At 33.7% G+C, this 13,022-nt stretch overlaps 1 protein-coding gene across 1 annotated transcript; it reads left to right on the forward strand.

Moving 5' to 3' along the window:
- Window positions 1-5,342: 5,342 nt before the first annotated feature.
- On the forward strand, window positions 5,343-11,624 carry LOC114283046 (BEL1-like homeodomain protein 7). Its single transcript, XM_028225868.2, has 5 exons — window positions 5,343-6,110; window positions 6,899-7,804; window positions 9,091-9,470; window positions 9,577-9,637; window positions 10,437-11,624. The coding sequence occupies exons 2-5, from the start codon at window positions 6,965-6,967 to the stop codon at window positions 11,127-11,129; spliced, it is 1,974 nt and encodes a 657-aa protein (XP_028081669.2). The 5' UTR covers window positions 5,343-6,110; window positions 6,899-6,964; the 3' UTR covers window positions 11,130-11,624.
- Window positions 11,625-13,022: the final 1,398 nt, after the last annotated feature.

Here is a 13,022-nt window from a genome sequence, read left to right on the forward strand (position 1 = left end):
CTCTTTCCCACATTGTACCCCAAATATCAACCTAATGTCGGTGTTCCACAATGGTAGTTTAGCTCCACCAATGTGGAACTTCTCATCTTTGGAGTTGTATGTTTGTATAATGCGACATACCGTGGCATCACACTTCTTGAACGATTTCGAATCAAGCTCGTTCACACGAATAGCATCAATCATCACCCAAAATGGGGTTTTCTGCAGTTGTTTAATTTGCCTGTCACGTAATTCTAATTCAAGCACTATGTTAATCACTCCTGATATGTTGGATCGATACATTAACCTCACCAGATCAACATCAAGTTTCATAGTAGTACCACTGCCCCCTTTTTGTTTCTTAAATGGAAGTCTGGATTGCCTTTTCGTGGCCAACCTGGTCGACGTTTGTGGTGACCTTTTGCCAATGTTTCGTTTTCCATTGCGATTGCCGCTGGTACCTAAAACATGGGTTACACGCAAACTGTCAGGGAAAAACTAAAACCAACAACAACACACGCAAAAGATCATGCATAACATTATTACACCATACCGGGGAAATCAAACCCCACCCAACACCACCACCACACGTTTCATCACCACACTCAACACTATATTCACTCATACTGAAATTGCACCATGTTAGTACACATACGAAAAATAGAAACACCCCATTAGCACGTCACCCCAACATAGTATACACCTTCCAATCCATAACACACCACGTTGACCCATTACATGCAACACCATACAAAAACAAGACATTTTCACTTTCCAACACACTAAATTAACTATTTTTAAGTACATAACACAAAAAACCAATGTACCATAAACATACATCCCCTGCCACACCAATCAACATTACACTAACGCTAATAAATCACGTCCATCAATCCAAAAACCATACATGTGCGATTATTATTTCTAGATTTGAACTAGCCATCAGAATGACATTAACTGATTCCCTCAATTAGCATATCTTCGGCTAGATCAAACTCTTGCCCCACACAAAACCTAATGCCACCACATACATTGCCCAAATATGACTATGCCAGCTCCAATAAACAACACCTCGCATTTGATGACGTAATCCTTCACCACACCAAAATAAAAACTCCAGACAAACTAACCCCCATCTCAAATAAGTGAGTACACCAGTCACACATTTACATGAACACCATTACTACATGCATTCAATGTAACAAAAAACACAAACACCAAACGTCAGGACAATATGCACCAACAACAAAATATCAAGCCCAAAATGGCAGGACATCCCCAATCACAACATATCATTACCATAACACTTACATTTACCATACGAACATTAACAAACTAACATATGCAACAACCTTGCATTTGTCAAAAAATCCTCATTCTCAGCAACACAATATCAATTACACAATAATGTGAGTTTCGTTGGATATCACACACATCACCCTTCTGACAAAAATCAACTGGACCAGCACAAACAGAATCAAGATACATGTACACAAACGATTAACGTACCTGGAGCCATTATTGTCAAACACAGCCACTTCCGCCGGAGTATGAAGGTTTTCCAGTCACCGTACGAAAACACAACAGCGTCCCAGTCACCCAAGCCACTGGTGTCGACGTATCAATGGGGAAACGATTGCTTATTTGCTAGGTTTTAGGGTAAAATTCAAATTTGTATTCTATTGTCCCAATCCACAAGAATTCAACGTTGCTAATTACGAATCTTGATCTACCCTACCCAACATTACGCCATTAACATCGGTATACCGTTAAAATTTTCATACACGTCTCTTCGATTTTGATCTTCTTTGAGGGAAAAGAAACATCAACATGGTAAGGGTTTTGGGCATATTAGTCAATTCAACATTGGGGCATTCCACATTTACCCTAAATACTACGTGCCAAACAGAGTACAACACAGGTTATTTTGTCATTAACGTTAGATTGGGACTTATTAGACTATAAGATAAAAGATAGAACCAAATGGATCAGAAGATAAGGATTTGGAATTTATTGGTGCATCTCCCAATAAATTATAACATATTAATTAAATGAGAAACATTTCTGCCAAACCTTGCCAAAAAAAAAAAAAAAACCTATGAAAGAAAATTCAACACATTAATTAAATGAGAAGCATTTACACCAAAATGTCAACTACTATGGATTATCATAATTGCAAAAATATGATAATCACATCATTTTATAAAAAATTATTTGTATATCTAATATTTTTCTTACAACAAAAAGTTTATTGTACTTTTTTAATAATCGGGTATTCGAATCAACTTGTAGACACATCTCAATTAATCTCATAATTTTGAAATTAACGATCGGGTAAATTTCCAGTAACCATTTGAGGTGACTCAAATTTTACATTTTTGTATCTTTTTCTCTAAATCTTTATTATTCAGCTAATTCCTTAAAATTTTATAAGAAATAAAAATTATTCTACTTAAAAATTGAGTTTGCGTGTTCCTTTTTCTCTCTCATCTTTTAGTTTCTACTTGCCCCTCCTCATTACTTTTTTCAAAGGGGGTGGCCCTCTTTTCAATTACAAAACCCTCACCCTATTTTCAGATTTCGTTTGACATAAAAGATTTGGGTTAAAAAAATTATAAAAATATAAAATAAATTAAAAAATTAATAAAATAAAATATCACATTCAAATCATAATTATTTTTTTTTATAAAAATAAAAAATAAATAAAAAAATCCATCCCAAATGAAACTTTTTAACTCTATCTATACTATATATTAAGCAAAAGGAGATTTTTAACCCCAAGCCTTGTGAGAGTTCCAATCTCCCAATCTAAATTTCTTAATTTTTTGATTTAAAAAAAAAAAAAACTTAGCATTTATTAACTTTTGCCAACCCCTAAGCCTTACCCTCATAATAACACTTTAATGCATTAAAAACAAGCATAAAATTTTTTTTTTTAAATCCAACACATATGAATTTCTTGAAAAGTCCCAACACATATGATTACTATCCCTCATAATAACACTTTAATGCATTAAAAACAAGCATAAAAAAAATTTCTTGGAAAGGCCAACACATATGATTATTATCAAAATACTAAACTTTAATATAATATAATAATAATAATAAATGACATTTAATTCATTGAAAAGTCTAACACATATGATTATTATCAAAATATTAAACTTTAATATATTATAAAAAAGGAAAAAAGGAAGACATTTAAAAAAAAAAAAGACATTTAAAAATCACAATTCACATATATAGATAATTATAAACACAATCCGTGCATAGCACGGGTGATATGCTAGTACTAATAATTAAAAAGTCAAATAAACCAAACTTACATCACAAATGAAGGCTGAATATATATGATGGGCATGGCTTTAACACAAAAACTAAACCCTTAAAAAAACTTCTAAAATAAGTAAAATATCAAATTAGAAAACTATTTTGCTTAACTTAAAGTGGCAAGTAAAGTGGGTTATGGTGTGCCATTATCATAAAACAGAGCAAGTTTGGTACTTGTTTCCTCTGAAAAGAAATCCAGGCAATGATGCTTCGCTATGGAGTAACTATGCCACTAGTTCTTAACCACCCACATTAGGTTTAATCTCAAATCAATTACTATCGACTGCATTAGAAAAGTAACAAAACTCGAAATTTCACTATTTTAAGATCATCTTTCATGAGAATTGCTAGCCCAGAGTTAATTGCTGGTAACTCTAAAATGACATTTCCAAAAGCATCAGCAAGAACGGTTGGACAACATTTCTAAAATGTCATAAACTTGAGAAGACGTTGGCATCTTTGGTGTTCTAACAAAAATGCCGCTGTAAGTTTTATCAGCACTTTTAGAATTCGTTTGAGATATGAGTTGATTTTTTAATTTTTTAGCTTTCTTACTATTTTAGTCTGGAATTAAAAAATCTCGTTTGAAATAGGTTTTTTTGACTTTTTTGACTTTTATAAAAGAATTAGATGTGACATTTTGTCTTACTAGGCTAAAAAGTCTTTTTTTTTTTTTTTTGTATGACTATTTTAGTCAAAAAGTCTCCATTTAATTTATGTCAAACGAAGACTTAGAATAAATGGCTTTTTAAAACACCATTAGAAACCTAATTTCCTGTAATAGCATAGGTTATTATTATAGAGTAATTATATTATTGGTTTTGAATCATCACGTCAAGTTTGATTTTTAACCGATTATAACTAGTCATATAAAAAAATGAGGCTCTAAGCCTCCGTTTGGAAAGTGAGTTGGCTTTTTGAATTTTTTTGCTATTTGAGTCTGGGCTCAAAAGGTTGGTTTGGGAAGGACTTTTTGATTTTTTGGCTTTTTTAACTTTTTTTGTGAGAGAAGAGTGTAATGATTATGGATTAGATGTGATGTTTTGTCTGTTGTGGCTCAAATAATCTATTCTGTCTTTTGTGACTCAAAGAGTCAAAAGAGCTTAAATGAGCTCTTCCCAAACGACACCTAAATATACTTTTTTTTTTTTTACTTTTTTAATGTATTAGTGCTATTAGTGATGGTGTTTTTAGTGGGATGAATCATTGTTGATAAAATAAAGGCTTATTTTGGGAAGTTGGCTTTTAGCCACTTTTTTTGATTTGTAGCAAAAGTCAAAAGTTGGTTTTTTTTTATTTTTTTGTTCATTTGGGAAGTTGGTTTTTAGCCAATGATGAAATTACAATTCTACTCCTCATGGGTCAAAATGTGTTACATAGGTAAAGTTGTAAATATTTTAAACTAAATGAGGGTAGTTTGGTCATTTTATTATGATTTAACATCATAAATAAATATTAATAAAAAAAGTCAAAAGTCACTTTTTACCAACTTCCCAAATCATTTGTCTAAAAAAACCAAAAACTTGGTTAAAAGTCAAAAAGTCACTTTTTACTATCTTTTCAAAATAAGCTAAAATATTACCTCCAACCCATAATCATTTCTCTCAAATCAATCAAAAAAAAAAAAAAACGAATCAACCAATTTCTAAAACACAATTATTTTAACCAATCTAAAATAATCAAAATAAATAAATAAATAACTCACTAAAATAATGAACTTCTCAAACAAAGCAACAGATTGCACCAAACAACTCATTTTACTCGCATAGTCGATTATGATTGATCGGGACTAAATCTAACGTAACGGTGACAAAGCACCAAATATTTCTTTGTGAGGCGGATATGAAAATAACAAAAACAGGGGCAGAAATGATAATACACCAAAACTAGAGAGTCCATTGCAAGAACACAACATTCGTTGGGAAAATAGACAAATGAGTAGTGATTTGGGCACCCAAATGGTGCACCATACACTACTAAAAAACAAAAATAAGAAAATAAAACACTAAAAAAATAAATAAAATATAAAAGTATGGTGTGGATATTGCAGCAACACATACAGACCTCCCATCCATGCGCTTAAGATGAGAGAGACATTTTAGTAGTTGTAGAGAGAGAAAGTAAGAGAGAGAAGGGGGGAAGGAAGGAGTTTTGGGAGAGGGTTTAGGTAGACCAACTGGTAGTTAGAGATTGAACTCCTTAACCAAACACCATCAACAGCAAGAAAACCAGGTCAAGCATCACCACCAACTTAGAAAGAAAAATAGAAAGAAAGCAAAGCTAGAAAGAGAATCCATTAAAAGAGAGAGAGAAACAGAGATTGGAAAAAGAAAGTTATGATTTTCTTTTGGAGAAGGGTTTGAATTCCTCTGATAAAAGAAACCCTTTTTACACAAATTTATATCTCTATATATATATATATATAGAGAGAGAGAGAGAGAGAGAGAGAGAGAGAGAGAGAGAGAGAATTGGGTGTCTGTGTCTGTAACTCTCGTCATCACGTGGGTATTGATGGTGTGATGGATAGAGAATATATGATTGATTAGTAAAACGAGCAAAGGGTTTATGATTTTTGTACTTTGAAGAACTTTAATATATATATATATTTATATATAAAGTTCATTTTCTGGGTTTTCTTTTTCTTTTTCAATTTTATTTTTTTCACGAATTGATTGGTTTGTCTCTGTGTGTGTGTTTGATGAAAAAGAGGTTGTTTTGTTTCTCGGGATCGGTTTGTCTCTGTTCAGCCGATCGGAGCTTTTCTGTTCCCCACAATACCCACAACTCTTGCTCGTTTTCAGGTACATTTTTCTTCTATTTTTTATTATTTTTTTAATTTTATATCTCTGGTTTTGTTTTCATTTTTATCTCTCTGGCTTTGTTTTCAGGAGTAGATGATGTTGATGATTGAAAATATATTTTTTGTTTTTTGTAATTTTATGTTTATGGCTTGTTCGGTAATGGGTCTTCCTCACTTCTTATCCTAATAATTTTCAACATTTTTTTTCCTCAAGAGTTCAAAAAAATTATTTACTTTTTGTAAATTCTCTCTTTTGGGTTTTCAAGACTCATTTTTGGCTTCTTTTGGGTTAGTTTTCTAGGGTTTTGGTTTTTTTGGTAGCTTCTTTTATCTACTTGATTTTTTAATCTTTTTTACAATTGTATGAGTTAGAAAAAAGTATTAAGTTGTATCGTGTAATGATAAAGACTTAAATATAACTTGTATGAGTAGAATGGGATTGAATAATTCATTTATTGAATAAGTCTTCATCATTGATATATTTCGTGTCAACTCTAATTAGTTAAAGGTTTCCAAAAATCTACTTGATTAAACTTCATGTTTGTTTCAGTTAAATGCAAACTTGAAAATTGAAAATTTCAATGATTTTCTATTCATGTTTTGATGAAAGTGGTTCTTTTTGTTATTGATGATGCATTGAGTATCTCACTATTGAATGTTGACTTACAAATCTCTTTTCTTAGAATTCAATTATTATTGTCAAATTTCCCTTAAATTTAGTGCTTCAAGCACCAATTTTGATATAGAAATCAAATTGTCGAACTCATTTTTCTCATTAATCATTTTTAGCTCTTGGAGCAACTAGGTAATCCAACACATATCAAGTTCTTAGACTGAATAGAGAGAAAAGGATCAATGGCTACTTTCTTCCCCAACTCAAATGACCAAAGATATGCTGCTCCAATGCTTTACTTGAGGGAATCATTACCAAGTTCTTACTCCGAATCACCGGTCATTCCTTCTAACATGATGATGTATATGAACAACTATTCTTCTTCTTCGGGGCCATGTACCGACACGTTGGCAGGGAATTCCAATGACATTCCCCCCGGGGCCGCTTCTGCTTCCACTCCGCCACATCAGGAAATCCTATCGAATCTTGGAGGGTCCCGAATTGGAGAGCACGATTTCAATGGATGGGGCAATGGTAGAGGTGAAATGCCATTTATGCCCTCAATGGGTAGTGCCATTGGTATTCTTCAAGGTGTGCAAAATTTGCAGGGTCAAGGACTGTCCCTTAGCCTAAGTACCCAAATACCATCCACGGGGCAAGTGCCTTCTATGGAGTACCGGGGTCCTAATTCAGGTTTTTCCTCGTTCTTGAACCCTCTGTCGATTTCAGGGGAAGGTCTCGGAGGCAATTCAGATTCAATGAAACCAGATATGTCTGCTTATGGAATGTCTAGTGTTGCAAGGATTATTCCCAATTCAAAGTACTTGAAAGCAGCTCAACAACTGCTTGATGAGGTGGTTAATGTACGGAACGCTCTGAAACAGCAGGACTCAAAGAAAGGCCCAACAAACAACTTGAAAGAAGATGATCATGGCGGATCAAAGAATGAAACCACGTTGCCGAGTGGAGGAGTGTCTTCGAATCCACAAGACTCTGCCAGTAACTCGCCTAGCGAGCTTTCAGCAGCTGAAAAACAGGATCTGCAGAACAAGTTGACAAAGCTTTTGTCCATGTTGGATGAGGTAAAGCCAATGCTAGTTTTATCTTTTGCATCATTGGGTGGTTCCCCAATTCTCTCAAATATATATTCTGTTTTTTGTGATAAAATTTCTTCTTTTATTTTCATTTTCATACAGTTTTGTACTATTTGTTGCTGCTTGGGGTTTGGTATTTTGCTTATCAAAAAAATAAAAAATAAAAAGGTCAAACATAAACTTGTATCTTTCATCTCGCAAGTGGATAAGGAATTCAGAATTGATTTGGTGGTTTGAACACATGGTGAACGATTGTTAGCATCTGAAAATTCTCATTCGTCGATAGTTTGAAGGCTGTGAACTTTCTCCAGCATGGAAATTCAATCAACACAGAGTTACTATTAATTGAAAGAATGTGTCTATGCACACAACCGGGAACTTGCAGTCCATTCGATCGCAAACACGATTTTGCAGTGTACATAAGGATTTATAGTGCTGATTCTACTAAAAGATAATTTTCCAGCCTTCTTAGAGCAGTAGGGTATAGAGTTCATTTTCATATGCATAAAGTGCAAACAACTAGATGTGATAGAACTGTTAGGGCTACAAGAAATGCGGTTATGGTCCCTTTTTAGGGTAATTTAGTATTAATTTAGTTAGAGATATAAACCATGATGTTGGTCTTCATTAATTAAGACTTGTGACTCGAGAAGGAATTTTAATACGAGACTATATTCTGAAAATAGACAACTTTTCTGCTAGATAAGGTAAGTAGTTTGTTTCCTAAATTTGCAAAACTTGTTTTAGGACAAAGTCCCAGACATTGGAAATCAATAATAAAATTGAATGAGCTCTGCACATGTGACCTCTTGTATTGCAAAGGCCAATCAAACATGCCTAATATTATCAAAAGTTTTGGTTAATGCTTCCTTTAATGTTCTAAAGTATATTTTATAGTTCTTATTTACTTCATCACTCTCGCCATCAAGGTATGAGTTGTATTTGCTGGAGGCAGACTTTTTATGATGTTAGTTGAGTACACAATGACGGTCCGACATCTTTAAAAACAAGGCACAACGTCGAATGCCATAAAAGACATGTGAAATCCTCCCTAACATCAATTCGTTAACTAGTGATTGATTTAGTCGTAATTCTATATTTCTACTTTATTGTTTGACTAATCAGACTAGCATGGTTTAAATTGTCTTTCTCTGCTATCTTGTAACCTAACTATTGCATGATGGTGTGATGGTTCTAGGTCTTGAAAGGTTATGAAGTTTGAGAACCATGTCCGTGGTCTTCTTCTATAAAATAATTGATCATTCTTTTTGCAGGTTGATAGAAGGTACAAGCAATATTATCACCAAATGCAAATTGTGGTATCATCATTCGATGTCATAGCAGGGTGTGGAGCAGCAAAACCATACACTGCACTTGCCCTGCAGACAATTTCACGCCACTTTCGTTGCTTGCGCGACACAATAACTGGCCAGATTCGAGTGTCGAGGAGAAGCCTTGGAGAGCAAGATGCTTCAGCAAATGGAAAAGGCGTTGGAATTTCACGCCTTCGATATGTGGATCAACACCTCAGGCAACAGAGAGCGCTTCAACAACTTGGTATGATGCAACAACACGCGTGGCGGCCACAGAGGGGGCTGCCTGAAAGCTCGGTTTCTGTTCTTCGTGCTTGGCTATTTGAACATTTCCTTCATCCGTAAATCACCTAATTTTTTTTAATCTCAATTTTTATTTTATTTTATTTTATTGAGTTGTGCAATTCAATTGATTGGAATGATGATTTATTTTATTTTATTTTGCAGCTATCCTAAAGATTCTGATAAGATCATGCTGGCAAGGCAGACAGGCTTGACAAGAAGTCAGGTAAAGAACTTTGTTAAGTATTAAAAGGCTATGTGCAAGATATTAAGATCTTCAATGGATTTATGGAGGCATATAAAAGGATAATTTTCAGTTGGTTGACCTTTGATATCACCCCCCTTTCCTTTTTTTGCTGCATCAAAACGACCAAAATCACTGATAAAACTTAGATTTGGACTTAGTCTTTGGGAATGAAAAACTAAGGGTGAACGATTTGTTGAAAAGTATTGTTATGACAGAACAAATGAAAATGAGAAGTACTAGAGAGCAATCACGTAAGAATACAAAGATATGTTGATGGCAGAAGGTTTCACACTATTAAAAGAGTATACAAAAAGCAGCTGTCTCTCTCAAAACCGTCTATAATGAGAGTTCTCTCTAATTACATAATCCTAATCCCCAAAATAACCCATAATATATACTAAGATCCGAATACAACAAGAATCGGGTCAGACCTACCAGTCACGGGGTTCGCAGGTGGATAGAATACGAGACACCCACAACATTTATTAATATTGGCTTGAACATGAAAAAAATTGGTTATGTGGGCTTCTTTTAAATTCATGAACTATTTCTTGAATTATGGTATTAATATTGACTTGAACATGATTAAAAAAAATGATCATGTGGGTTTTTTCAATAACTTAAAGAAATCTTACAACAGTGAATATCATTTTCCTCTGTAATATGGGTAGTTGGTTATCTTCTTTATGTTTCATCGAAAGCATTTCAAATTTATTGATCATCTTGTTATTTGTTCTACTTCTGTGATATATTGATTCATCTTTTTTGTCTGTCTAAGGTCTCAAACTGGTTTATAAATGCACGGGTGCGTCTCTGGAAGCCCATGGTTGAAGAGATGTACAAAGAAGAAGCCGGTGATGCAGAGATGGACTCAAATTCTTCATCTGAAGTTGCACCTAAAGCAATGAACGGCGATGATATCAGTGCATCCGAGGATAGAGGTGAAGATTTACAACATGGTGCAACTTCCACAGCAACCGAACAATGTAGCACTGGACAACAATTCCTTGACTCCAAACACGACCATGTTCCTGACTTAGAAATGTTGGGAACAACTTCCAATACCAATTTCCAAAACGGGACTCATGGAGGAACAGAAATTGAATATGGGGTAGCGAAAACAAGGCCTAGTGTGGATGAGGGTAGTGTTTTCCCGGATACAATTGTTGAGTCTGATGGAGGTACTGGGAGGTATATGACAAGTGCATACCACTTCTCAGAGTTGGGGCGGTTTGGAAATGGGATCGGTGTGTCACTCACTTTAGGATTGCAGCATTGTGAGGGTGGTGGTGGCATCCCCATGTCCGTCGATCAGAATCATCACGGTTTCGTTTCTGTCCGAGGGGATGAGGTATACAATACCGCATCTTCCTCCATGGGGCCTCAGACATCAGATTTTGACACCATGGATTCTGGAAACCGGCAACACAGATATAGCTCATCCCATCTTTTACATGATTTTGTAGCATAAGAAATGCAACTTTGGTGAATTTTTGGGAGAGAAAAAAAGCCGAAGTGCACAGAGAAATTTCACAGAATGAGGCGTTGATACGAGACAACATGCGAGTCCCACCCTTTTGTCTAACATCTGTGTTTCATTCTGTGAAATTCTTCTGTACTCCTAGCACAGATGATTTTTGTGCTCTTCTAAAGGTGGGGAAGAGGAACAAGGGATAGAAATAGCTAGGCTTCAAACTTTTCTATGAAGAACATTAATTTTCCTTGCAAATTGATTAAAGATGAAGCTTAGTACCTTTGAATATGGAAAATATATGGAACACAGATGATGTATTATAATGAAAGATTGGAAGGGCGTTTGCGTATTTGTAAAGATGATACATGTATTTTTTTTGTTATATATGTTGGAGGAATTTGTAATATTACTTCTTCAAGTTTGGTGTTTGAAAATGTGGATTATGATCATATTATTTTGAAATAAAGATGTATGAAGGAGGAATTTGTGTCATTTTGAATTTTTTGATATTGATAATACCATCATATGTTGTTATTTACTGCATTTTTGTATCTCTCATTTTTCTGTTCTTTCTAAGAAATTCTGTTCTATTTGAAGCTCTCATTTTCTGATCTTCAAAGAAAGTTTGTTCCATTTGAAGCTAGATCATTGTGTATGATCTTGATCTTTCCGCTAATCACTGGCCTCCTTTGTCTCTAAAATTTATGGCATCCTATTCCTAATACACTTGTATCTGTATTGAGATTTTTATATTTCGAGGATTGAAGTGTATTGGAGACAACAATTTTGAAGATAAAATAACATTTGTATTCTCTTCCTTCAAAAACACCTCTAACATTACCAGCTCTCTTCGCATCCATCGGGACGAGCGTTGCATCTGTCTTATCTTCTCCTAAGGTCTGTTGTTTTGGAAGGCCATCTCTCGAATCCGAGCAACAAAACATTTGAACAGCATAATTCGTTATTTAAAAAAAACAAAATTAAAAAATGTCAACGAAAGGGATATCCTGATATTCCCTCAAACAAATGACACAAGAAAGCAGTAAATAGAATAGAAACAACTATCAACATCTGAAACAACTCCATACTATCATGATTATCTAACCATGGCACACAAGAAGTCCCAAACTTTCTGCCAAATCCAAAAACAAAAACAAAAACAAAAACAAAATCATGGCAATTTTTCTTATGCTTTTTCAAGCAATATAATCCGTTTTACAAAAACGGCTAATGTCCCATTGACAAGAGATCTATTGAAAAAAGGTCAAAAAGTCATCAAAAAAATAAAAAAATAACAAAATGTTAACAAATTCAACCCCGTTAGTAAAAATCACAGACACCTTTCCCCTCACAGCTACATGTTCAACTAAAAAAAAACCATTCCAAACACATTGGCTGTGTTTGGTTTAAGTTTGAAATCAATTTTTTACCCAGATATTTGAATGTTAAGTTTAGTTTAAGTTTTTAAAAATTGATTCTGAGGCCACAGTTTTTGAATTTTGAATTTACGGATTGGGCCTACCTAGTCATCTGCCCGGACATTCCCGAATGTTCAGCCGATTGACCAAAACAGTATTTTTTTTTTTACAATTGCAACTTGTTATTTGAAAAAATATCCATATATATTTACTTCTGATATTTTTTAAATATAGAAAATAATTTTAAATCCAACCAAATATACAATCAAAATAATTTTAAAACACTAACTGAATATTTTTTTTAATAAAAATAATAATTTTTTTAATATTTTAAATAAAAAATATTTTCAAAATTTTTAAATAAAAAAATTATTTTTTCAACAATTATTTTTTTGAATTAAATTTTAAAAAGGATTTAGTTATGAGTTTTGAATAGAATTTTTAAAAAAGTTTTAAATTGTATGTTTAATTA

Source organism: Camellia sinensis, chromosome 2 (genome assembly GCF_055761805.1).
Source record: "Camellia sinensis isolate YWXY chromosome 2, ASM5576180v1, whole genome shotgun sequence".
NCBI classification, from domain to species: domain Eukaryota; kingdom Viridiplantae; phylum Streptophyta; class Magnoliopsida; order Ericales; family Theaceae; genus Camellia; species Camellia sinensis.